Source organism: Mobula birostris, chromosome 11 (assembly GCF_030028105.1).
Source record: "Mobula birostris isolate sMobBir1 chromosome 11, sMobBir1.hap1, whole genome shotgun sequence".
Lineage (NCBI taxonomy): Eukaryota > Metazoa > Chordata > Chondrichthyes > Myliobatiformes > Myliobatidae > Mobula > Mobula birostris.
In genome coordinates, this window is record NC_092380.1 from 110,157,931 (window position 1) to 110,185,710 (window position 27,780).

General features: G+C 44.1%; 1 protein-coding gene across 1 annotated transcript in view; it reads left to right on the top strand.

Moving 5' to 3' along the window:
- Positions 1-27,780, top strand: part of kiaa1549la (KIAA1549-like a) — a 260,253-nt gene that overhangs the window by 41,278 nt on the left and 191,195 nt on the right. Inside the window, exon 3 of the mRNA XM_072271383.1 lies at positions 21,049-21,450. Within this exon, the coding sequence (XP_072127484.1) occupies positions 21,049-21,450 (402 nt within the window). The remainder of the gene's footprint in view (positions 1-21,048; positions 21,451-27,780) is intronic.

A 27,780-nucleotide genomic window follows, 5' to 3' on the forward strand; every position in this document is an offset into this window, starting at 1 on the left:
AAAAGACAAGTAAATCAATTATGTATGTTGAATAGATTTAAAAAATGTGCAAAAATGGAAATACTGTATATTAAAATAAGTGAGGTGGTGTCCAAAGATTCAATGTCCATTTAGGAATTTTTAGCCCTTGCTGCCCCTGGAGAATGGTGCTGGCTGTCTGTTGTACCAATGTCCTTTATCATCTGATACACCTCCATCATGTCGTCTTCTCATCCTCCTTTGCTCCAAAGAGCAAAGCCCTAGCTTGCTCAATGTTTCCTCTTAAGACATATTCTCTAATCCAGGCTGCATCCTGATAAATCTCCTTTACACCCTCTCTAAAGCCCCAGAGCAATGATATGATCAAATTTAAAGACAGTACTTCAAAAGTGTGGTCTAATCAGAGTTCAATGGAGCTTTAGCCTTACCTTGTAGCTCTTGAACTCAAACTTTCAATGAATGAAGCCCAACACACATTCGCCTTCTTAACCACTCCATCAACCTGTGTGGTATCTTTGAGGGATCAATGGACATGGACCTCATGATCTCTTTGTTCCTCCACACTGCTAAGAATCCTGTCACTAACCTTGTACTCTGTCTTCAAGTTTCCCCTTTCAAGTTGCATGACTTCACACTTTTTGGGATTGAACCTCATCTGCTATTTTTTTGGCCCAAATCTGCCTTACGTCATTGTTCCGTTGTAATGTATCACAACCTTCTACACTATCCCCAGTTCCACCAATTTTTATACCCACTGTTTATCCTTTGAACATCATCAAAACCAGGTTATCTAGCCACAATTGTCTCATTAATTAACTCTCATATTTTCTACAGTAGCATAGATTAGAGTGCTTTAAAAGTACTTTAGTGGTTGTGAAGCAGATTAGAGTTTCCAGAAAATATACAAGGATTCCTGTTCCCTTTCATAAAACACATTACATTCCAACTACACCTCATTTCTAATGGACGGTGGTTGATTCTAGTGGTGGGCCTGTACTCAATGCAATTTATAAGACTGATGCAGGATCTCATTAAAATCTGCATAATATTGAAGGACCTAGGAAGTGGTGAGAATACTTCCAAAATTGTGATCATCTAGGACCAGAGTGCAAGCCTTAGAACAGAAGGTCATCTTTTAGAACAGAGATGAATAAGAATTTCTTTAGCCAGAAGGTGGTGAATCTGTGGAATTCATTGTCACAGACAGTTGTGAAGGCCAAGTCATTGCATATATGCAAAACAGAGGTTGGTAAGTTCTTGGTTGGTAATGGCATCAAAGGTTGCAGAGAGAAGGCAGGAGATTGGGATTAAGAGGGATAATAAATCAGCTATGATCAATAACGGAGCAGCTTTGATGGGCTGAATGGCCTAATTTTGTTCCTATGTCTTATGGCCTTATTGGAAGCATGGATTCACTTTGCCTCTCCACTGATTCTGCCTTCACATGCTGGTTCAGCATATTCTGGTTAAAGATGGCACTGATGAAACACAGCAACGACTTACTGGCAGCAAACAAAACTACTAACTACTCTATTAATTACATTTTTTGTGGAGAAATATCTTTCTAATCTATAGCCTGGAACTTCACTTTTGGCACTGAGCTTTTAGACAGCCAGTATGATTTGGCATTTCTGTGGTGTGAACTGAAATCTTGAAGGTGCAGGATGATTGCAGCGTGGCGTGTACGGGCTGAATTGAGGCAGTGGGGCCTGGACCCGAGAGCCAGGAATGAACCAATGTTTGACCATTGCTGGACTTGGAACCGAGTCGAAGTGGCAGAACCAAGGGGAGACGGGTCAGGCATGAGAGTGAGTAAGAAGCTGATGTTTGACCGATTCAAGCATTGGCCAGACTGGAAAGTTTGGGTACTTGCCAAATCACAGCAGACCAAGTCCAAAACTACCAGGCCAGATTGAAAAGGTCAGGATGTCATGGCCAGAGGTGAGTGATGGGCCAGGGTTCAGCTCACTGCTTGGTGAGGTTTACTTGTCTCTGCACTGACCTGAGGCTGTGGCCTGCAACTAACTGGACCATCTGCAGTGTTGACTGGCTTCGTGGCTGTGAACTCACTTTTGTTAACTTTTTTTTTCTGAATGTTATTTGCTTACTACTTATTGTTGTTCAGAATTTGATCTTTTTTGTGTGCATCTGGTGTTTGATATATTTTTAATTGGTTCTGTTATGCGTCTTTGTTTTCTGGCTGCCTGTAAGGAGACAAGTCTCAAGATTGTATATAGTATACAGTACTGTGCAAAAGTCTAAGGCATATATAGAGTTAGGGTACCTAAGACTTTTGCACAGTATTGAGAATAAATATACTTTGAATTTTGATAATAAATATACTTTAAACTTTGATATTCTGTTTATTACACAGTTGCTTGCTTGCTCTCGCTATTAACTGGAATGTGCTGTAACCATGGCAACCAACATTGGCCTTGTATCTATCCTAAGGCACCCTGGGGAAACATAGTATTAAAACAACATTTGTTGTTATTTTGCAGTTACTTCATACCTCATAAATCCAGGTTCAAATAAATTCCACATAATACAGAGCATTCCTAAATACCGTATCTGGTTATGCGCTTTACTGGGCTCTTATTTCTGTGTGAATAAGGACCTCCATCACCCAGAACTCTTCTCATTGCTATCATCTAGGAGGAGGTGCAGGAGTCGATAGGCACACTCAATATTTTAAGAACAGCTTCTTCCCCTCTGCCGTCTGATTTCTCCATGAACAATACTTCTTTTTTTCTGGCTCTCTTTTTCGCACTGCTTATTTAATTTTTCATATATTTCTGATTGCAATGTGTAGTTTTTATGTATTGCACTGAGCTACTGCCTCGAGCCAACAGATTTGTGACATATATCAGTGATAACCAACCTGTTTCTGTTTCTGTGAATTCTGATATTGAATGAGCTTCGCTCTCCGTGGTCCTGAATCTCATAACTTCCTCAGCACAACACAGTCCAAATATTAATCAGGTTTATTATCACTGGCATATGTTGTGAAATTTGTAGTTTTGTGACAGCAGTGCAGTGCAATACATTAGGAAATAACCTTATTCGCATTCAATTCCCCCAATGCGTCTTTTTCATTGGAGTGAGGGCCCAGTCTGCCTGCCCTCTCAGCTGGATGTCAGTGATCCAGTGACGCTGTCCAAGCCACTCCAATTGGAAACGTCAGTGAACGTTGAGTGTTCTGTGAATGTAGTGGCCGTTCACACCATGGAGAGTACCCAAACTGGTTGCATCACTATCTGGTAGGGAGGGTCCACAGCCCAGGATCGGAAAAAGCTGCAGAGGGTTATCAACTCAACCTGGTCCATCATGGGCACTACTCTCCCCAGCATCGATGTCACCTTCTAAAGACGATGCCTCAAAAAGTAAGCATGCATCACTGAGGACCTTCTTCATCCAGGACATCTTCTCTTCTCATGGCTACCACAAAGGACAAGATACAGGAGGCTGGAGATGCACATTTAGTGTTTTAGGCACAGCTTCTTCCCCACCTGCACATACACAATCTCAGAATTTTGTTTTCTTTTTTTGCTTTCTTTCTGCACTACTTATTAAATTATATAGTTAATTCTATTTATTTATTTTTATAATGTAATTTATGGCTTTTTTCATTATTTGGTTTTGTAATGTGGTGGTTGTCTATCATGCCCGATGACGACAGCAAACCTGTGTGGGAGAGTTTTAAAATGGAGAAGCTGTTGCACTGGGGCAATTCCGCTCTCGCAACCTCAGAAGTTCCGGTTCAGTAGTACAAACAAACATCACGAACTGACGTTTTCTTTGGTTGCAGTGGATGATCATGACATCTGTGCCTTGTCCTGCCCTTCACTCTCCAGGGAGGGAGTGTTGCAGAATGGCCTTCCTGGCATTGGATCTCACTGTACATCTCATCCACCCAGTCCACTGGAGCTGACTTTTCATGCTAGGACAGGCATGTCCCTGCCTCACCAGGATATGAGGCCACCAGCTGCCCTCACTTGGTTCAGCCTGCCTGTTGAAGAGGTGTACCGGGGTGTGGTCACTGTCACATGCAAACAGCTACCTAGAGCCACAGGTGAGAGCTGAGTGTCCAGTGGGGACCAAAGGTGAGTGAGCTGCCCCAGAATGGACACAACAAGCTCCTCCACCAGAGGTGCTACCCCTCCCTGGACACCCCATACACTCCACTGTCATGTACTGCTGCTGCAAAGCAGTATATTTCTTGACCTGATGTGAAATGAGGCCTCCTTCAGTCAGGGCTGACCATGGGTGTTGTGTTCAAGCTATCTGGATACACAAACCTGGGCAGTACAATATTGAAGGCGTTGTTGCCTATGTAGCAAGCCCACCCTCTGCACACATCTGATGAGCCCAAAGGAACGACAGAGACCGATACCATTTGGCACCAGCAGCATTGCAGAAATTGCTAGTCAGCATTGAACTCAATGTAGGACTGCCTTAGGGACTCCAACTCTAGATTTTTCCCCGAGGTTTACTCCCAGAGCCTTCCCCATGAGTGGGTATAGCTGCAGGGCAGCGAAGATCTGAGATCAAAGTTTTCCTTTTAGATGAGCTGCCAACCATGGCTGACGAACCCCTTCTGCCTGAAGTGACTGGTTTTAAGGCATCATTAACCCGACTTTTCCCCGTCTCCTGTTAGTAGGAATGGTTTTGCTGGGCTTGGTAGCTAAGCCACACGTGAAGGCCAGGAGGTGGTCCTGGTTGTCAGAGGCTATTTGAGACACACACCATTGGGAACATTTAAAAGATAGTGGGAGCTTATCCCCATTATTAAACCCCCAGGCTAAACCAACCTTAAGGACCCTTTCATAACAAATGTCAGTGATATTACTCCTCCTTCTGACAGAGGGGAAGTATTTGTGTTACCACGCTGACTGTCTTTGTGCAGCTTGGTGCCTCCTATGCAAGGTAAGATGCCGCTCCTGGTTCTTATGATTATGTTCCAGAGGTAAAAATCCTCTTCTGAGCTAAACTGCAAATTTTGCCTAGGGTAACCATTGCCATGGCAACTGTTTAGGTTCTCAGCTAAGCCTCGGTGCGTGGAAAGCCAAATGCTTCTGCGTCATTTTCTCACGTATCCCAGGTGTTGGGCACTCTGAAACATGCACCCATCCTGTTGTTTACTTAACAATTCAGTCCTCAGCTGTGTCCTCTACTAATCCACTCTAAATAACTATGAGACTGTGTCCTTTAGTCCAAGACTTTCTCACAATTGGAAGCATATTCTGAACGTCCATTCTATCTCGGCTTTTCAATATTCAGTAAGTGTCAGTGAGATCACCCCTTATTCTCTTAAACTCCGTGAGTACAGGCCCAGAGATATCAAATGCTCTTCGGGCGTTAACTCTTTCATTCGCCATATTATTCTCAGGAACCTCCATACTGTGATGCAACCAGTTGGATCAGTACATCTGAAGAAGTTTGCAAGAGTCTGTGGAGACATACCAAATCTCATCAAACTCTTGACGAAATATAGCTGATGGCATGCCTTCTTTGTCATTGCATCAACGTGTTGGGCCCAGGATAGATTTTTAGAGATGTTGAATTTGGGCACATGGCCAAGTGGTTAAGGCGTTCGACTAGCGATCTGAAGGTCGTGAGTTCGATCCCCAGCCGAGGCAGCGTGTTGTGTCCTTGAGCAAGGCACTTAATCACACAGTGCTCTGCGACGACACTGGTGCCAAGCTGTATGGGTCCTAGTGCCCTTCCTTTGGACAACATCAGTCTCGTGGAGAGGGGAGACTTGCAGCATGGGCAACTGCCAGTCTTCCATACAACCTTGCCCAGGCCTGCGTCCTGGAGAGTGAGGACTTTCCAGGTGCAGATCCATGGTCTCACAAGACTAACGGATGCCTTTATTGAATTTGAAACTACTCACCCTTTCCATTGCTGATCCCTCAATGAGGACTGGTGTGTGTTTCCTTGACTTCCACTTCCTGAAGTCCACAATCATTGCTACCAAAAACCTTCACACTCTGTCCAACTGCCTGATTACTTGAACACAGACTCAGTGGCCATATTATTGTGTAGCTCCTGTACCTAATAAGGTGTATGTTCAACGATCATCTGCTGCTGTTGCCCGTCCACTTCAAGGTTCAATGTGCTGTGCATTCAGAGATGCTCCTCTGCACACCACTGTTGTAGCACTTTGAGTTCTGTCTCCTTCCTGTCGGCTTAAACCAGTCTGGCCATTCTCTTCTGACCTCTCTCATTAATAAGGTGTTTTCACCCATAGATCTGTTGCTCGCTAGACTTTTTTTTGTACTTCGCACCACTCTCTGTAAACTCTAGTGATTCTTGTGTGTGAAAATCCCAGGAGATCAGCAGTTTCTGAGATACCCAAACCATCGTGCTTGGCATCAACAATCATTCCATGTTCAAAGTCACTTAGATCACATTTCTTTCCCATTTTGATGTTTGATCTGAACAACAGCTGAACCTCTTGACCATGTCTGCATGCTTTTATGCACAGAGTTGCTACCACATGATTGGCTGATTAGATATTTGCATTAACGGCAGTTCTAAAAGAGTACCTAACAAAGTGGCCACTGATTGCAACTGTTCAATGGCAGAGAGTACAGACAGGAATAGACAAGTGCTTGTCTGTTTCACATCGTTAAGTGTGGTTTAATTACGTGATTGAGCGAACCTGTTAATGCATCGGCTGATTCTGCACACTGAATGTGTGGCTTCTTTCTCGCAGTGGATTTCGACTTGCTATTGATGGTGTTTAACATTATCGTAAGACTCAGCACATTTCAGCAATTCCAGAATGTTGGTATTAGCTTCCCATGATTGGGGTCGACTCTCTTGAAATTAAAGGGAAATTGGACGACAGCTGTGTGCACTTCTCACCTCAACATGAGAGGAAAGTTGTGATTATTTTATTTACAGAAACAGTACAGTAATGGGCCTTTTTGTCCCATGAACCCAGGCTGCCTCATCACACCCATGTGACCAATTAATCTCTTGACCTGTACGTCTTTGCATTGTGGGAAGAAACTGGAGCACCTGGAGGAAACCCTCCCAGTTATGGGGGAGAACGGACAAACTACTTACAGACAGTGGTGGGAATTGAACCCATGTCGCTGGAGCTTAATGGCGTTTTGCTAACCGCTAAGCTAGAGAGGGTACAGAATGGATTCTCAAGGATGTTGCTGGGATTGGAGGGTTTGAGTTATGATTCAGATTCAGATTTATTTATTGCATGTACATCGAAACGTGCAGTGAAGTGCGTCGTTTGTGTCAGCAATCGCAAGTATTGCTGCACGTTCCTGTGATAACATAGCATGTCCACAGTGTTCAGCTGAACAACACAAGTCGTAGCAACAACATCAAAACCAAACAAGATAACAACGGTAAAACAAGCCCCTTTCCCACTCTTCCACCCACCCACCCACCCACCCACACACACACAGATAGGCCTCAAACTCTAGGACAGGCGCTCTACAGGCCTCTAGTCGTTTTTTCCTCCAGTCTCTCACAGAGTTTGGACAGGCTGGGACTGCTTTTCCTGGAGCAAAGGAGGCTGAGGGCTGACAGTTACAGAGGCTTATAAAATTGTGTGGGGCATAAAAAGGGCGGGAAGACACAGGGCAGGGAAGCCTAAAGCTAGAGGGTGTAAGTTTAAAGTGAGGGGAGAAGATTTAAAGGGGACGGTGGGGGGGCAGGTTTTTCACACAGAGGGTGGTGGGTATGTGCAACAAGTGGTAGAAACAGGTGCAATTGCTTTGCTTAATGAAACAACTGGGCAGCTATGTGGTTAGGACAGGTTTAAAGGGTTATGGGCCACAATGAAGCAAATATGACTAGCTAGGAATCAGATTTATTGTCACTGACTTCAATGAAATTGATTTTTTTCTTTATTTATTGAGATACAGTGTGGAATAGGCTCTTCCAGCCCTTCGAGCTGTGCTGCCCAGCAACCCCTGGATTTAATTCCAGCCTAATCGCAGGACAATCTACAATGACCAATTAACCTATTGACTGGTACGTCTTCGGACTGTGGGAGGAAACCATGCTGTCATGCGGAGAACTTATAAACTCCTTACAAGCGGGGCGGGAATTGAACTAGGCCGCTGGTACCATAAAGCGTTGTGATAACCACTATGCTACCATGTTGCTCCCTCGCAGGGTGAATTCTATGATATTATGCCTTCTAAGGGTTTCCTTAACGTAATCTTCCTGATCAAATCCAGTTCATTATGCAACATTCAATTCAGAATAGCTGATCCCCAAGTTGGCTTAACCACAAGCCGCTCTAAAAAGCCATCTCATAGGCATTCCACAATTCTCTCTCTTGGGATTCAGAATAAGCAGTAACCTGATTTTTCCAATCTACCTGCATATTGAAATCCCCCATGTCTGTTGTAACATTGCCTTTTTGACATGCATTTTCTATTGCCCGCTGTGATTTGTAGCCCACATCTTGGCTACTGTTCAGAATCCGGCATAAAACTCCCATCAGGGTCTTTTTTATCCTTACAGTTTCTTAGCTCTATCCGCAATGATTCTACATCTTCTGATCCTATGTAACCTCTTTCTGAGGATTTGATTTAATCTTTTACCCAATGTGTTGTGGCTAAAGTACAGTGCAAAGATGTAAAATGGCGATAAATTACATAAATTAATAAATATTGTGAAAAATGTAATGAGATAGTAACACACACAGAATGCTGGAGGAACTCAGCAGGTCCATAAGTCTATAAGATATAGGAGCAGAATTAGGCCCATCGAGTCTGCTCCACCATTTCATCATGGCTGATCCAAATTTCCTCTCAGCCCCAATTTCCTGCCTTCTCCCCGTATCCCTTCATACCCTGACCAATCAAGAATCTGTCAACCTCTGCCTTAAATATACATAAAGACTTGGCCTCCATAGCTGTCTGTAGCAAAGAATTCCACAGATTCGTCATTCTTTGGCTAAAGGTATTTCTCTTCATCTCCGTTCTAAAAGGACACCTAAGGCTCTGTCCTCTGGTTTTAGAATCTCCTGCCATCCTCTCCACATCCACTCTAACAAGGCCTTTCTCCATTCAATAGAATTCAATGAGGTCACCCCTCATTCTTCTGAATTCTAGTGAATACAGGCCCAGAGCCATCAAATGCTCTTCAAATGACAAGCCATTCAATCCCGAAATCATTTTCGTGAGTCTCCTTTGAACCCTCTCCAGTTTCGGCACATCCTGTCGAAGATAAGGGTCCCAAACGTACTCACAATACTCCAGGTGAGGCCTCAGCAGTGAATTATAAAGTCTCAACATGACATCCTTGCTTCTATATTCTAGTCCTCTGGAAATGAATACTAACATCACATTTGCCTTCCTCACACAGACTCAACCTGCAAATTAACCTTTAGAGAATCCTGCAAAATGACTCCCATGTCCCTTTGCACCTCAGTTTTTTTGTATTTTCTCTTTTGTATTTAGAAAATAGTCAACCCTTTCATTTTTTCTACTAAAGTGCATTACCGTATGCTTCCCAACACTGTATTCCATCTTCCATTTCTTTGCCCATTCTCTTAATTTGTCTGTGTCCTTCTGTAGCCTCTCTACTTCCTCAAAACTATCTGCTTCCCCATCTGTCTTTAGATCATCTGCAAACTTTGCAAAGCCATCAATTCCATCATCCAAATCATTGACGTATAGTGTGAAAAGAATCAGTCCCAACACAGACCTCTGTGGGACACCACTAGTCACTGCAGCCAGTCAGAAAATGCTCCCTTTATTCCCACTCTGCCTCCTGCCAATCAGCCACTGCTTCATCCATGCTAGAATCTTTCCTGTAATACCATATGCTCATAGCTTGTTAAGCAGCCTCATGTGTGGGACTTTGTGAAAGGCCTTCTGAATATCCAAGTACACAACTTCAACCAATTCACCTTTGTCTATCCTGCTTTTTACCTTTTCAAAGAATTCCAACAGATTTGTCAGGCAAGATTTTCCCTTGAGGAGACCAGGCTGACTACAGCCTATTTTATCAGGTGCCTCTGAGTACCATGAGACCTCATCTTTAATAATCAGCTCCTACATCTTCCCAACCACTGAGGTCAAATTAACTGGCCTATAGTTTCCTTTCTTCTGCCTCTCTCCCTTCTTGAAGAGTTGAGCGATATTTGCAATTTTCCCGTCTTCCGGAACCATTCCAGAATCTAATGACTCTTGAAAGATCGATTACTAATGTCGCCACCATCTCTTCAGCCATCTCCTTCAGAGCTCACTGCAGTGTGCACCATCTGGTCCAGGTCATTCATCTGCATTCAGACCTTTCAGTTTCCCCAAGAACCTTCTCTCTAGTTATGGTAACCACACACCTCATGCCCTCAACACCTGAAACTTCCACCATACTGCTAGTGTCTTCCACAGTGAAGACTGATGCTAAGTACTAATTCAGTTTGTCCACTATTTCATTGTCCCCCATTATGACCTCTCCAGCATTGTTTTCCTGCAGTCCGCTGTCCACTTTAGCCTCTCTTTTTCACTTTGTGTATCTGAGGAAACTTATGGTATCCTCTTTAATATTGTTGGCTAGCTTACTCTTGTATTCCATCTTTACCTTCCTAGTGACGTTTTTAGTTGCTTTCTGTTGGTTTTTAAAGGCTTCCTAATCCTCTAAATTCCAGCTGATCTTTACTCTATAATATGCCCTCTCTTTGGCTTTTATGTTGGATTTGACTTCTCTTGTTAGCCAAGGTTGTGTCATCTTTCCCTTCAAATACTTCTTCCACTTTAGGATGTATATATATCCTGTGCTTTCCAAATTACTTCCAGAAATTCCAGCCATTGCTGCTCTGCTGTTATCCCTGGCAGTGTTTTTTCCAAGGATAGTGAAACATCTGACTTTAACTTTTTTTACTCAAATTGCAGGGTGAATTCAATCATATTATGACTGCTTGCCCCTCAGGGTTCTTTTACCTTAAGCTCCCTAATCAATTTTAGCTAATTGCACAACATTCAATCCAGAATAGCCAATCTCTAGTTGGGTCTACCATGAGCTGCTCTAAAAAGCATCTCATAGGTACTCTAGAAATTCCCCCTCCTAGAAGCCAGCACCAACCTGATTTTCCCTATCTACCTTAATAGTGCAGTCTCCCGTGACTGTTGTAACATTGCCCTTTTGGCATGCATTTTCAATCTCCTATTGTAGTTTGTCAGGAGGGGAATTAGCAGCCAATGTTTAAAGCCAAGTCCCTTCATTATGTCAATAGGTTGAGAGAACCTTGGAGCGACGGAAGATGAGAGGCGACCTGATAGATGTGTAAAAGATGATGAGGGGTATTGATCGTGTGACTAGCCAGAGGCTTTTTCCCAGGGCTGAAATAGCTAACACGAGGGGGCATAGTTTTAAGATGCTTTGAAGTAGGTACAAGGGGGATGTCAGAGGTAACTTTTTTACACAGAGAGTGGTGGGTACGTGGAGTGCACTGCCAGCAAAGGTGGTGGATATGGATACAATAGGGTCTTTTAAGAGACTCTTAGTAGGGAAATGCAGCTTAGAAAAATAGAGGGCTATGTGGTAGGGAAATTCTAGGCAGTTTCTAGAGTAGGTTACATGGTTGGCACAACATTGTGGGCCGAAGGGTCTGTAATGTTCTGTAGATTTCTATGTTCTATGACAAGCTGGCAGGTGATAGGTGAGACCAGGAGAGGGGGAAGGGGGAATGAAGTAAGAAGCTGGGATGTGATCGATGGAAAAAGGTAAAGGGCTGAAGAAGACGGGAGAATGTAGGGGACCATGGAAGAAAGGGAAGGAGGAGAGGAATCAGAGTTCCAGATGGCCATGGAGCACAGAGGACAGGCACTTGGCAAAAAAATTCCCCATGGTTCTATAGCCCTGGGCTATTGTTTTCTGGTAATTTCAGTCACTGCCGCATTGCAGTCCATGCTTCCAGGAACCTCCTCCTGAGATGCCTCTCCCCTTCGTCTACATGAATCTCCTTGATGAGTCATCAATGGGGTCCAGTCACTGATTGGCACTCACCTCATTGACTGATAGAACAGGTTTCAGGGACAGAATGGCCATCTCATGTAGCAGTGTGGATATCACATTAACGGTAGCAGCAGGCCCCCAGCTTGAAACTTTGAATCATTACACAGCACAGTAGGGATCCTATCCCTTCAGCCCAACTCATCTAAGTTGCCTACCTGGGTTATAGAGCACCTGCAGAGAAACAGGTCATTTGGCCCATCTAGTCCATGCGAACCTAGTCTTCTGCCTGGTCCCATCTATCTGCACCCAAGCCATAGCCCTCCATACCTCTCTCATCTTGGTATCTACCAGAACTTTTCTAAAATGTTACAATTGAGCCCACTCTCCCACTTCCACTGGCAACGCACTCCATGCTTGCACCACAGTCTGAGTGAAGCTCCCCTTCGGAATCCCCTGAAATATTTCACCTTTCACCCTAAACCTGCAACCTCTAGTTCTTGTCTCACCCAAGCTGAGGGGAAACAGCCTGCATGCATTTACCCCTTGTAGCTAGTCCCATTAGCTGGACCCATTTGTCTGCATTTGCCCCCTATATGTATGTCACCAAAGACTAGAAAATTTCTCCAGATGTACATTCTAACTGATTGCATCGCCGTCTGGTATGGCGGGGGTGCGAGGGGTGGTGGGGAAGGTGTGGTGTCACTGCACAGGATCAGAAAAAAAGCTGCAGAAAGTTGTAAACTCAGCCAGCTCCATCATGGGCACCAGCCTCCCCAGCACCCAGGACACCTTGAAAAGGCAATGCCTGAAAAAGGCAGCATCAGAACCCCCATCACCCAGGACCTGCCCTCTTCTCACTGATACCAGCAAAAAGGAGGCACAGGAGCCTGAAGACACACTCAGCATTGTAGCAGCAGCCTTTACAGAATCAGATTTATTGTCACCAGCACCCCTCCACCATCAGATTTCTGAATGGACAATGAACCCATGAACGCCACCTCAATACTTTTTTCCTTTTTTTTTTGCTCTCTTTTTTGCACTACTATATTTTTAGTTACATTTAGGTGGCACGGTAGCATCGTAGTTAGCACAATGCTTTACAGTACCAGTGAGACCCGGGTACAATTCCCGTCGCTGTCTGTAAGGAATTTGTACGTTCTCCCTGTGACCGTGTGGGTTTCCTCCCACAGTCCAAAGACTTCCTGTGTGGTAGGTTAATTAGCCATCGTAAGTTGTCCTATGATTAGGCTAGGGTTACATTGGGGGTTGCTGGGCGGCACATTCTGCGCAATATCTCAATTAAAAAATAAAATAAATATTGTAATTTGTAGTATATTTTCTTCTTATGTATTTCAATGTACTGCTACCACAAAACAACAAATTTCACAACATATGCCAGTGATGTTAAATGTGATTCTGATTCTCCCTCTAAGCCTTTCCTATCTATGCATCTGTTCAAGTGTATTTTAAATGTAATTACACCTGTCTCTACCGCTTCCTCTGGCAGCTCATTCCATCTACACATTATCCCCTGTGCCAAATTTGTCTGATAACCCTCCCTTGCGTTTACTAGGTGCTATATGAATGCAGGTTAAAGATAAAGCTAATATTTGATCAATCTTGTTGAACTGTTTGGGTGTGCATTTCTCTCTCAGACTCTCTGAAGGAGTGTCTGTGCCAGTTTGGGCCACTGTGTCCGTCCACCCCAGTAAGCAGGGCTGATTTGTTGAATAGAGCCACACGTGGCACAGCGCACTGCCTTTGTCCCATGCTCCGTCTTTCAACCCAAGGCTGGCACAGGTTCGGACAGCTGCTCCTACTACGTTAGAGCTGTGCTGCCAATGGGACAGTCTGCAGTGAAGGCTCATTCCAGGTCACCGTCCTTTCTTCGAGTTTCCCCGCTGCCTGTGACATCGCTTCTCTTTGCCTCTGTAGAATATGCTGTATAGACTTGAAAGATCAGGTCATTTTGTGTATGGACTTGAAAGATGGGGTCATTTGGGGTTACAGATGTATTCATTTAATTTGTATGGTGCCACATGTATCTTGCTTGTCTGATAAAGCCTACCCATGTTCACAGTACTCTCAGTAGAGGAGCTGTTGTTACATTACACAATCTACTTCATTATGATAATGCACTTTATTGTTTAGATGATACGAGGAGCCCATTGTGTCTGCTCCGCCATTCAATCATGGCTGATCCTTTTTCTCTCTTCCTCAGCCTCACTGCTTGGCCTTCTCCCCATAACCTTTGATGTCGTGTCCAATCAAGAACCTATCAAGTTCTACCTTAAATACAGCCAACATCCTGGCCTCCGCAGCTGCCTGTGGTAATAAATTCCACAATTTCACCACCTTCTGATGAAAGAAATGTCTCTGCATCTCTGTTTTAAATGGATGCCGCTCTATCCTGAGGCTGTGCTCGCTTGTCCTAGACTCCCCCATCATGGGAAACATCCTTTCCACATCAACTCTGTCCCAGCTTTCAACATTCAAAAGATTTCGATGAGATTCCCCCTCATCCTTCTAAATTCCAGCGAGTACAGACCCAGAGCCATCAAACGTTCCTCGTCTGATAACCCTTTCATTCCTGGAATCATTCTTGTGAACCTCCTCTGAACCCTCTCCATTGCCAGCACATCTTTTTTTAGATGAGGAGCCCAGAATAGAACTGTTCACAGTACACAAGGTGAGGCCTCACCACTGCCTTATAAAGCCTCAGCATCACATCCTGCTCTAGTATTCTAGACCTCTTGAAATGAATGCTAACATTGGATTTGTCCTCCTCACTACCAACTCTACCTGCAAGTTAACCTTTAGGGTGTTCTGCGCAAGGACTCCCAGGTCCCTTTGCATCTCATATTTTTGGGTTTTCTCCCCATTTAGAAAATAGTCTGCACATTTATTTCTTCTACCAAAATGTATGACCATGCATTTTCCAACATTTGCCACTTTCTTGCCCATTCTCCTAATCTGTCTAAGTCTTTCTGCAGTTTACCTGTTTCTTCAACACTACCTACCCCTCCACCAATCTTTGTTCCATCTGCAAACTTTGCAACGTTGATATACAATGATCTAGCTACTTACCTACTGGTACTATTACTTGTGTTGGGCATGTGGCCAAGTGGTGAAGGCGTTTGTCTAGTGACCTGAAGGTCGCTAGTTCGAGCCTCAGCTGTGGCAGTGTGTTTGTGTCCTTGAGCAAGGCACTTAACCACACATTGCTCTAGTGTCTGTGCAAGGGGTGGCGCCCCACACAGACTAACAATCTGCGCCTTGTAAGGCAAGAAAATACCCGAAGCATTTATGTACTTACTTGCTGCCTGTTATGCTGCTGACGTTTTGGGCAACAATGAAGGTCCTCCATCTCTGGCGGTGTTCAGGGCTTCCTTCATCATGTCAGTAGCTTCCTCTTGGTTTTCACCACTGTCAGTCATACAAGTCCTGGGTGGAGACTCAGGAATACCGTCGCACTCAGATGTAGTAAGACTCTTCATTGCTGTTTCCGTAATAGTTTTTGTTTTACCAGTCAGGGTACCAGTAGCCCTGAGCTGAACCCCTGAACCTGGAGGTCCCTTAGTTTAGCCTCTAACTTTGACCTGTTTGGCATGGGTGACCCTACCAAGAGCCAAAGCATAAAGCCCTGACTTCAACCACTATTGCTCTCCGGGTAATTGAGGCACACAAGTCTCCAAACCACGACAAGGTTGTGGTCCTCTTGGAGGTATCATTTACCTGCACTGCATTTTCTCTGCAGCTGTTACACTTTAATCTGCATTCTGTTTTTGTTTCACCTTGTTCCACTTCAATACACTGTGTAATGGCTTGATCTGTGTGAACGTATGCAAGATGAGCTTTCCTCTGTCAGTACATGTAACAATAACAAACCAGAAATAATAGATCAAGGCAATGCACACAAGGTGCTGGCCAGGCAGCATGAATAGAAAGGAATAAGCAGCCTGATGAAGGGTCACTGCCTGAAATGTCGACTACTCATTCCCCTTCATAGATGCTGCCTGACCTGCTGAGTTCCTCCAGCATTTTGTATGCGTTGCTCAGGATTTCCGGCATTGGCAGAATCTCTTGCTGAAAATTCAGAACAACACACACAAATGCTGGAGGAAAGCAGAAGGTCAAGCAGCATTTAAGGAAATGAATAAATAATTGATGTTTTGGGATGAGACCCTTCATCAGGTCTCAAAGGAAGGGGGAAGATGCCAAGGTAAGAAGATGTGGGAGAGGGGCAGGAAGACAAGCCAGGTGGGTGGGGGAGGAAGGTGATAGGTGGACGAGGTGAATGGCAGGAGAAGGAGGCATCTGATTGGAGAGCACAGTAGACCATGGGAGAAAAGGAAGGAGGAGGGGCACCACGGGAAGGTGATAGGCAGGAGGAAAAGAGGTAAGAGACCAGATTGGGGACTTGAAGAAAAGGGAATTAGGAGAGGAAGGAATTACTGGAAGGTGGTGAAATTGATGGAGAAAACAGCAATTTTCACAATATATGTCAGTGTAAATAAACTTAATTCTGATTCTGATTCCATTACCAATTCAAATTCCAATTCAGTGTCAGCACAGTCGGACCGTCTGCCTGTTAGTAGGACTAGTTCAGATTATGCTTTCAGTTAGATTGGTAATTGGTTTACTATTATCACATGTGATGAGATAGAGTGAGAAACATTGGTTAGCATGCCATCCAGACAGATCATTTGTGCAAACTCAGTCGGTACCATTATGGGCATGACCCTCCCTGGCATCCAGGACATCTTCAAGGAGCAATGCCTCAAATAGGTGGCATCCATCATTAAGCACCTCCATCACTTTTGTCATTGCTACAAACAGGGAGGAGGTACAGAAGCCAGAAGACACACACTCAACAATTCAGGAACAGCTTCTTCCCCTCTGCCATCTGATTTCTGAATGGACATCGAACCCATGAACACTACCTCACCACTAATGCTGGCAGCTCATGCCATCCTTTTTTTTATACTACTTATCTTAATTTAACCATTTTATATATAAATGTATGTACATCTATGTATATATGCTTATATTTACAGTTTTTATTATTCTGTATTGCAATGTACTGCTGCCACATAACAACAAATTTCATGACGTACACTGGTGATATTAACTCTGATTCTGACAGTAGCAGAATGCAGAATAATGTATTACAGTTACTGAGACAATACAGTGCATGTAGGCAAACAGGGCAGTACGGTTGCAGAGTAGTTAGCGCAATGCTCTTACAGTGCCAGTGACTGAGGTTCAGTTCCGCCGCTGTGTCTGGAAGAAGCTTGTATGTTTTCCCCGTTAGCATGTGGGTTTCCTCCGGGTGCTCCGGTTTCTTTCCAGAGTCAAAAGACGTAATTGGTCATATGGGTCACGTGATTGTAATTGGGCAGGGCAGGCTCCTTGGGCCGGGAGGGCTTGTTATCGTCTTGGCTCCAAATAAAGTAAAATAAATGAAAAAGATGATCTTCCTGTGAGGTTTAGTAACAGCTGGTGAACAGCTCCTCTTCCTCTCTGCCAACAGAGAGGAGCACACAGAGGTCTGAGAGTGGCACTGGTGGGGGGGGTGGGTTTGAAATCAGCATGCCCACTCCTTCTGTGCTTGCCAACACCATCTGCAACTGCTTCTGTTGCTGGGAAACAAAGGCTTCCCTTGCTTTTTACCTAATAATTAGAAGCTGAAGGCTACATAAACAACAATAGATGCTGGAATGGGGAGGTGGGGTGCTCCTCCCCTCCACTAGCCTGCAGGTCACCCTTTGGCAAGGTGTAGCACCTGCTTAGCCCCCCGATCATGGTCACGTGAATCCATGGGAGCAGGTGGCGGATGGTCGTATGAGCAGCTGATGCAAATTACAAGTCCTGGTTATGTGACCACTGACGCCAGGCAGACAATCTCTGAAGAGTATTGATAATGACTGGGGTCACCCGTCTTGTAAAGACACTGCACAGAGTCTTTGCATTGGCAAAACCACTTCTGTGGAAAAATTTGCCAAGGACAATCATGATTATAATGACCATGATTGCCGATGTCATATTGCACAGCATATAATATCGATGATGAGTTGCTGGAAGTCTGATATAAAAACAGACACCATTGGGAATAATCAACAGGTCAGTCAGCAACTGTGGAGGGAATAACAATTCATGTTTCATGTCAATACCTTATCAAGGAGAGGTTGAGCGAGCTAGGGCTTTTCTCTTTGGCGCAAAGTATAATGAGAAGTGACTTGCTAGAGTTGCATATGAGGAATAGATCAGGTGATCAGCCAGAGATACTTTGCTAGGATGGAAATAGCTAATACGAGGGGACATAATACTAAGGTGATTGGAGGAAAGTTTGGGGAGATGTTGAAGGTAAATATTTTACACAGAGTGGTGGGTGCGTGGAATACACTGCCGGGGTGGTGGTAGAGGCAGATACATTAGGGACATTTAACAAACTTTTTAATAGACACACGGATGATAGAAAAATGGAGGGCTGTGTAGAAGAGAAGGGTTAGATTGATCTTAGAGTAGGTTAAAGAGTTGGCACAATATCGTGGGCCAAAGAACCTTTGATATGCTGTAATGTTCGACGATCTTAAAGCCCATTTCCCTCACCGGGTATTGAATCATTTACTTTATGTATGTCTCTCTCTCTCTGTGGGTCTTGATTAAACTGTGCTTGTTAACGTTGCTGGTAAATGGTCAATTGAACTGTATGAAGAGTGGTGCGTGAATGCCGGTGGCTGGAGTGGTCAGCAAGATCACTGCTCCGGCGTGTGTTGAATCAGCAAGAAGAACCTGCATTTCAGTAGCACCTTTAATGTAGTGAAGATATTCCAAAGCACTCTGTGGCCTCATGCAGTGAATCCTAGACAACAGGCTGGAATGGCAGGATTTGTTCCAAGTGCCAGGCAAAGCCCATCTCCAGTAATTGAGAGAGAGTCTCACTACACGTCGTCACAGCAGTGTGGGGTTAGCATGACTCAAGGCATTCTGGAGTTCAGAGGTCACTTCCAGTGCTACCTGTAAGGAGTCTGTATGATCTCCCAGTGAACATGTGCCTCGGTTTCCTCCCACAGTTCAAAGATATACTAGTTAATCAGTTAACTGGTCATCGTAAGTTGTCCTGCGATTAGGCTAGGGTTAACTAGGTGGGTTGCTGGGTGGTGTGGCTCGTTGGGCTGGAGGGGCCTGTTCCTTACTGTATCTCTAAATAAAATTAATAATGAAAAAAATCAATGTACAGGATCATCAGGTCCCACACTACCAGGTTCAGGTACAGTTATCACCCCTCAACCATCAGGCTCTTCAACCAGAGGGGGACAACTTTATTCATTTCAACACTGAACTGACTCCACAACCCACAGACTCACTTTCAAGGCTTCACAACTCATGTTCTCAGTATTATTTATTTAATTTTTTAGATTTATTATTTGCATTATTTGTCCTCTTTTGCACATTGGTCAGTCTTTGTTGTGTGTAGTTTTTCATAAGTTCTGCTTTATTTCTTTATTTTCCTGTAAATGCCTGCTGGAAAATAAATCTCAGGCTATAGTATGGTAATATATACACATTTTGATAATAAATATACTTTGAACTTTGACCATATCCCTCCATATCCCTTCCATCCATGTACCAATGCAAACTTCTCCTAAATGCTCCAACTGAACCCACATCTACCACTTCTGCTGGCAGCTCATCCCATACTCGAACCACCCTCTGAGTGGAGACGTTCCTCCTCAGCTTCCCCTCAAGTATTTTGCCTTTCATCCTAAACCAGTGACGTCTAGCTCGAGCTTCTCTCAAAATGGGGGAACAAAACCTGCTTGCATTTACCCTCTCTATACTGCTCATAATTTACTACAAATTTCCCCTCATTCTCCTAGGTTCTCGGGAGTAAAGTCCTTACCTATTGAACCTTTCCTTCAACTCAGATCCTCAAGTCCTGGTAACATCCTTGTAAATTTTCTCTGTACTCTTAATCTTATTGATATCTGTTCTGCAGGTAAGTCACCAAAAATGTACACGATAAGCTAAATTTGGCCTCTTATACATCTTATACTATTCATAACTGCTTTATTCAGTGCCCTGATTTAGATCATAGGAGCAGAATTAGGTCAATTGGCTTATTGAATCTGCTCTGACATTCTATCAGGATTTATTATTCCTTCCAAATCCATTCTCCTGCCTTCTGGCTAAAGAAATTCCTCCTCATCTCTGTTCTAAGGGTTATGTCCCTCTATTCTGAGGCTGTGGCCTCTGGTCCCATACACTCCCACTGTAGGAAACATCCTCTCCACGTCCACTCTCTAGGCCTTTCAACATGTGATAGTTGTCACTGAGATGCCCCCCTCATTCTCCAGTGAGTGCAGGTCCAGAGCCATCAAATGCTTCTCACACATTAACCCTTTCATTCCTGGAATCATTCTCGTGAATCTCCTCTGAATCCTCTGCGATGCCCACAAGACAATGAATGTCAGAGTATGACAGTACTGTATATGGTGACAATATACTGTATATGTGTTTTGGTAATAAATTTACTTTGAACTTTTTACTGTAAGAAGCTAATTTAAAATAACAACTCTGCAGCCAATCAAACACCTATACCACCCTGTGTATCACTTTATGGAAGTTGTAATCGACATGGTTGTAATGTACTGTGTTGCAGCAGCTAGATTACAAAGTTTATGTTGCCAATTCTTGAAGGAGTTGAAGATAGCTCGTTGTGGGATTACAAGGTCAGTAGTCCTGGAGCAGGACACAACCACGTTTCTGGAGAGAGTGTAGTTATTATCCTCAAGTGCCTTAGATGCACCAGGAGCTGCCATCCACAGGGTCAGCAACACCATGAAAAGGATCCAGCGAAATTCAATGCCGCCATCTTGTTGCAACGCTACGCTGGGTGATCACGCAGTGCTGAGTGAAGGAGATAGTGATATCCCGAATATGTACATCCATCCCATCCCAGACATTCTCTCTTCTCCCTGTCCCATCGGACAGAAGTCTGAAAGCACATCCCACCTCATTTTCGTGGCATTTATACCCTGGTATGTACGCCCAGGACTACAAACTTGAACTTTGAACTATTCACAGTTGCAGTTTAACTCTCTGCTTCATCTTTTACAGGACAGGATATGATTTACCAGCTCCTGGACCTGCCCTCACCTCTCCCTCAGCTGGCACAGCAGCCATTCAGGTCGCCCCACTTCTCTGAGGTTTGGTCTTGGGCCACACACCCTGCCCGGCATCCAACGTTGCCCTCCTATCCCCTGTCCTCCTCCTCAGAGGCCGAGGAGCCCTCAACGGATTCCTTTGAGGAAGCTGTGGCCAGGATCTCCCTCCTCAGCCCCCACGCTGACCCCGCTCCGGACGGGGAGACAGACCTCGACACCTCATCGAGTGTGATGGGCTCTCCCGACCTTTCTTCTGAAACTGAGATGTACGGAGCCCAGAAAGTCTCTGAGGGGCCAGCGCCCACTCCTGCGGAAGAGGAGGTGGTACCCAGCGATCCAGAGGAAATTTCCCCAGGTTCGACTCCAGATTCTACGTGTGCAGGGAAATAAGGAGAAGGGAGAGGGGAGAGAATTAATGGGAAGCCAGGGTGGTATCTATGTGGTCGGTACTTGTGCCAAGATGGGACCATGCTCAGGATGGAGAAACAACTCCTTATATTCCATCTGGAAAGCCTCCAACCTGATGGAATGACTATCGATTTCTCACTCCAGTAAAAAAAACCCTCCTCTTCCCCTCTTCTTCTATTCCCCACTCTGGCTTCTTACCTCTTCTCACCTGCCTATCACCCCACCTTGGGTCCCCTCCTCCTTCCCTTTCTCCTATGGTCCACTCTCGTCTCTTATCAGATTTCTTCCTCTCTAGCCCTTTATCTTTTCCACCCACCTGGCTTCACTCATCGCCTCCTAGCAATCCTCCTTCCCCTCCCACCACAATTTTGTTCTGGCGTCTTCCTCTATCCTTCTCAGTCCTGAAGAAGGGTCTCGGTCTGAAAAGCCAGCTGTTTATTCACTTCGGTAGATGCTTTTTGGGTGTGTTGCTTTGGATTTGCAGCACCTGCAGACTTTGTCGTGTTTAGTACATGGAGTGAGCTGCCAGAGGAAGTGGCTGAGGCAGCCCTGTAACAACATTTAAAAGTTTTGTGGATAGGGAAGTTTAGAATGATATGGACTAAATAGTTAAGAGTGAGTTTTGGAAGGAGTTTGCGCAAGCTGGGACTTCATTCCTTGGAACGTAGGAGACTGAGGTCGGATGGGTGACATTATGGAGATGTGTAACATCATGAGGGGCATAGACAGGGTGAACAGTCTTTTTCCTAGAGTTGGGGTATCAAGAACCAGGGGCATAGGTTTCAAGTGAGAAGGGAGAGAGTTAATAGAAGCATAAGGAGCAACTTTGATATCCAGAGGGTGGTCTGTATATGGAATGAACTGCCAGAGGAAGTGGTTGACATAGGTACACTAACAATATATAAAAGGTACTTGAAAAGAAAAGGTGTAGAAGGAAATAAAGCTTTGACAAGCGGCCAATCTAGACATCGAAGGTTGGAGAGGAGGGGACTTCATCCAGGCCCACTGCCTGAGGATAAAAGGCAAGAGCGAGTCGCAGTAGCATAGTGGAACCTTGACCAGTGACCAGTCGGCGTTTGGGATTGATTGGTAAGAGCAAACTAAAGGAAGGCAGGGACAAGTGCAGTGGCCATCGTCTCAGCAGCCGTGGTCGGAGTGGACATAGTCAAGATGATGACTAACAGAGGAAAGTCACAGTGGTCAGATCTCTGGTATTCAGTCTGCATCTGTGACTCAGAGGGGAAGTGGGGAGATGAGGCACGCCGTGGTGATAGGGGATTCGTTAGTTAAGGGAATGGACAGGAGGTTCTGTGGGCAAGAATGAGATTCCCAGATGGTATGTTGCCTCCCAGGTAGCTGGGATATCTCAGACTGAGTCCTCAGCATCCTTAAATGGGAGGGCCAACAGCCAGAAGTCGTGGTCCATGTAGGTACCAATGACATGGGTAGGATGAGTGACAAGGTTCTGCATGGAGAGTTCAGGAAGTTAGGTGCTAAGTTAAAGGACAGGACCTTTCAGGATTGTGATTTCATGACCGCTACCCGTACCATGTGCTAGTGAGGCCAGAACTAGGAAGGTTATACAGTTTAATACGTGGCTAAGGAGTTGGTGTAGGAGGGAAGGCATAAGATTTTTGGATCATTGAGCTCTCTTCCAGGGAAGGTGGGACCTGTACAGAAGGGATAGCTTGCATCTGAACTGGAGGCTACTAATATCCTAGGACTAATGAGTCCTGACGAAGGGTCTCGGCCTGAAACGTCCACTGTACCTCTTCCTAGAGATGCTGCCTGGCCTGCTGCGTTCACCAGCATCTGCAGAATGCCTCGTGTTTACATTTTTAAATATCCTAGAGGGAAGGTTTGTTAATGCTGCACAGAGGGGTTTAAGCTGAAGTTGCAGGGGGATTGAAACTAGAGTACCAGAACAGTTAGTGGAGAGGTTGTAGATGCAGATGCTGTTAAGACTTCAGACAACGTTAGGAACCAAAAGGTTAAGCATGGCAGCACTATTGTCCTGAGCTGCATATATTCCAAAGCAAGAAGTATCATAGTTTACAAACTGAGGCACTATGAAGGGAGAAGAGGCTGTTGATGGGGCAAAATTGCAGTCAACAAGATGAGTTGCAAAATACAAGGCAGACTAAATCGAAAAGGGTGAACACAAGACTGAAGGTGTTGTATCTGAATGGATGCAGTATACGGAATAAGGTAGATGAGTTTGCAGCACAGTTGTAAATTGGCAGGTGTGATGTTGTAGGCATCATTGAATCATGGCTGAAAGATTTAAGCTGGGAGCTCAATATACATTGTACCAAAAGGATAGGGAGGAAGTCAGAGCGGTGATGTGGCTCTGTTGGTAAAAACTGAAATCAAGTCATTCGAAAGAGGTGACATATGGTCGGAAGGTGTTGAATAGTGGATAGAGGTAAGGAACTGCAAGGGTAAAAAGACCCTGATGGAGTTGTATACAGACCTCCAACCAGTAGTAAGGATGCGACCTACAAATTAAAACAGGAGATACAAAATGCATGTCAAAAGGACAATGTTACAATAGTCATAGGGGATTTCAATATGCAGGTATATTGGGAAAATCAGGTTGGTGCTAGATTACAGGAGGGTGTAACTGTGAGATGGGATGGTTTATGAGATGGCTTTTTAGAGCAGCTTGTGTTTAAGCCCTCCAGGGGATTAGCTATTCTAGATTGGGTTTTGTGCAATGAACTGGAATTGATTGAAGAGTTTAAGGTAAAAGAACCCTTGGGGGAAAGTGGTCATAATATGATCAAATTCACCCTGAAATCTGAGAAGAAAAAACTAAAGTCAGATGTATCAGTGTTACAGTGGAGTAAAGGGAATTACAGAGGCATGAGAGAGGAGCTGGCCAGAATTGATTGGAATAGAACATTGGCAGGGATGATGGCAGAGCAGCAGTGGCTGGAATTTCTGTAAGCAATTCTGAAGGCACAGCATATATACATCGCAAAGAGGAAGAAGTATTCTAAAGGAAAGGTGACAAAACTGGCTAACAAGAGAAGTCAAAGCTAACATAGCCCAAAGAGTGGACGCATAATAGAGCTAAAATTAATGGGAGGTTAGAGGATTGGGAACAAAAAAGTCATTAAGAAGGTAAAGATGGAATATGAAAGTAAGCTAGCCAATGATATGAAAGATGATACCAAAAGTTTCTTCAAGATACGTAAAGAGTAAAAGAGAAGTGAGAGTGGATATTAGACCACTGGAAAAGGATGCTGGAGAGGTAGTAATGGAGGACAGAGAAACAGCGGAAAAACTGAATGGTATTTTCCATCAGTCTTCACTGTGGAAGACACTAGCAGTATGATGAAAGTTCCAAGTGTCAGGGGTCATGACGTGGGCTCTTGGGAAACTGAAGGTAGATAAATCACCTGGACCAGAAGGTGTACATCCCAGAGTTCTGAAAGAGGAGGCTGAAGAGATCGTGGAGACATAAGTTATGACCCTTCAAGAATCACTAGATCCTGGAATGGTTCTGGAAGACTGGAAAAGTGCAAATGTCGTTCCATTCTTCAAGAAAGTAGAGAGGCAGAAGAAAGGAAATTATAGACCAGTTAGTCTGACCTCAGTGGTTGGGAAGATGTTGGAGTCGTTTATTAAGTATGACGTGTCATGTTACTTGGAGGCACCTGATAAAATAGGCCCTGGTCAGTATGGTCTCCTCAAGGGAAAATCTTGCCTGGCAAATCTGTTGGAATTCTTTGAAAAGGTAAAAAGCAGGATAGACAATAGAAAAGTTGAAGTTTGAAGTTGTGTATTTGGATATTCAGAAGGCCTTTCACAAAGTGCTAGACATGAGGCTGCTTAACAAGCGATGAGCATATGGTATTACAAGAAAGATTCTAGCATGGATGAAGCAGTGGTTGATTGGCAAAGAGTGGGAATAAAGGGAGCCTGTTTTGGTTGGCTGCCAGTGACTAGTGGTGTTCCACACAGGTCTGTGTTGGGGCCGATTCTTTTTATGCTGCACATCAATGATTTGGATGATGGAATTGATGGCTTTGTTGCAAAGTTGGTAGATGATATGAAGATAGGTGGAGGGGGCAGGTAGTTTTGAGGAAGTAGAGAGGCTACAGAAGAACTTAGACAGATTTGAAGAATGGGCAAAGAAATGGCAGATGGAGTACAGTGTCAGGAAGTGTACAGTCATGCATTTTGGTAGAAGAAATGAAAGGATTGATTATTTTCTAAATGGAGAGAAAATACAAAAACTGAGTTGCAAAGGGACTTGGGAGTCCTTGTGCAGGATTCCCTAAAGGTTAATTTGCAGGTTGAGTCTCTGGTGAGGAAGGCAAATGTGATGATAGCATTCACTTCAAGAGGACTAGAATTTAAAAGCAAGGATGTAATGTTGAAACTTTATAAAGCACTGATGGGGCCTCACTTGGAGTATTGGGAGCAGTTTTGGTCCCTTATCTTAGAAAGAATGTGCTAAAACTGGAGAGGTTTCAAAGGAGGTTCATGAAAATGATTCCAGAATTGAATGGCTTGTCATATGAAGAGCATTTGATGGCTCTGGGCCTGTATTCACTAGAATTCAGAAGAATGAAGGATGACCGCTTTGAAATCTTTCGAATAGTGAAAGGCCTTGATAGAATGGATGTGGAGAGGATGTCTCCTATGGTGGGAGAGTCTAAGACCAAAGGACACAGCCTCAGGTTAGAATGGAGATGAGGAGGAATTTCTTTAGCCAAAGAGTGGTGAATCTGTGGAATTAATTGCCACAGGCAGCTGTGGAGGTCAAGGCTTTATGTATACTTATGACAGATGTTGATAGATCCATGGCATGAAAGGATAAAATGGGAAAACGAGAGATTGGGGCTGAGAGCAAAATTGGATCAGCCATGGTGAAATGGCAGATCAGGCTCGACTGGCCAAATGGCCTAATCCTCCTCCTATAGCTTATAGTCTTCAAAAATCAGAGGTGTTAAGGGATTTGGGAGTCCTTGTGCAGCATTCCCAAAAGGTTAACTTGCAGGTTGAGTCAATGGTGAGGAAGGCAAATACATCCATTTCGAGAGGACTAGAATAAAAGAGAAAGCGTATGATGCTGAGATTTTATAAGGCAGTAGTCAGACCACACTTGGAGTATTGTAAGCAGTTTGGGCCCCTTATTTAAGAAAAGATGTGCTGGCATTGGAGAGGGTCCAGAGGAGGTTCATGAGAATTAGTCTGGGAATGAAAAGGGAAACTGATTGTATGAAGAGCATTTGGTGGTTCTGAGCCTGTACTCAATGAAATTTAGAAAAATGAGGAGGGATCTCACTGAAACATATCGAATATTGAAAGGTCTAGATAGTGTGGACCTGAAGAGGATGTTTTGTACACTGGGGTAGTCTAGCAACAGAGATGAGGAGGAATTTCTTTAGCTAGAGGGTGATGAATCTATGTAATTCATTGCCACAGTTGGCTGTGTAAGCCAAGTCACTGGGTACATTTAAAGTGGAAGTTTGATAGGTACTTGATTAGTCAGAGCGTCAAAGGTTACTGGAAGAAGGCAGGAGAATGGAGTTCAGAGGGATAATAGTCTTGCTGTTGTCTGTAAGGCGTTTGTATCTCCCGTGACCAAGTGGGTTTCCTTCATGTGCTCGGGTTTCCTGCCATTGTCCAAACACATTCTGGTTGTGAGGTTAATTGGTCATTGTAAATTTTCCCATGGTCAGGCAGGTAGGTGGAGATGAGTCCATGCAAGATCAGCCATGATCTTATTGAATGGTGGAGCAGGCTGGATGGGCCAGATAGCCTATTCCTGCTCCTATTTCTTATGTTCTAATGAGCAGACTCAATAGGTCAAAGGCCTAGTTCTGCTTCTATGTCTTATGGTCTTATTTTGCAGCAGCAGGACAGTGCAATACATAAAATATAGTATAAACTACATAAGAAATTTGCTGTATATATAAAAGTTCAGATTTCAATAACTACTGCAAAAGGAGGGCAAAAATAGTAGCGAAGTGTTCATTGTCCACTCAGAAATAAAATGGCAGAGGGGAAGATGACACATGGCCTGAAAACTGCAAGGCATGTTAGACGCTGAAATGTTAAAAAAAGTTTTAGCTGTGTGGCAATAAAGGCTATGTGCGCAGGAGCATTTCAGTAATTGCGCGGCTGCGCACCCATGCAGCTTAGAGGTAACAGAGCAGCTAAGCAAAACTACATTCTTCAGCAACCAAGGAGCAAAACACAGTACATATATCACATGCAACACTTCAATAACAATAACAGAATAATAATAACAGATAATAAA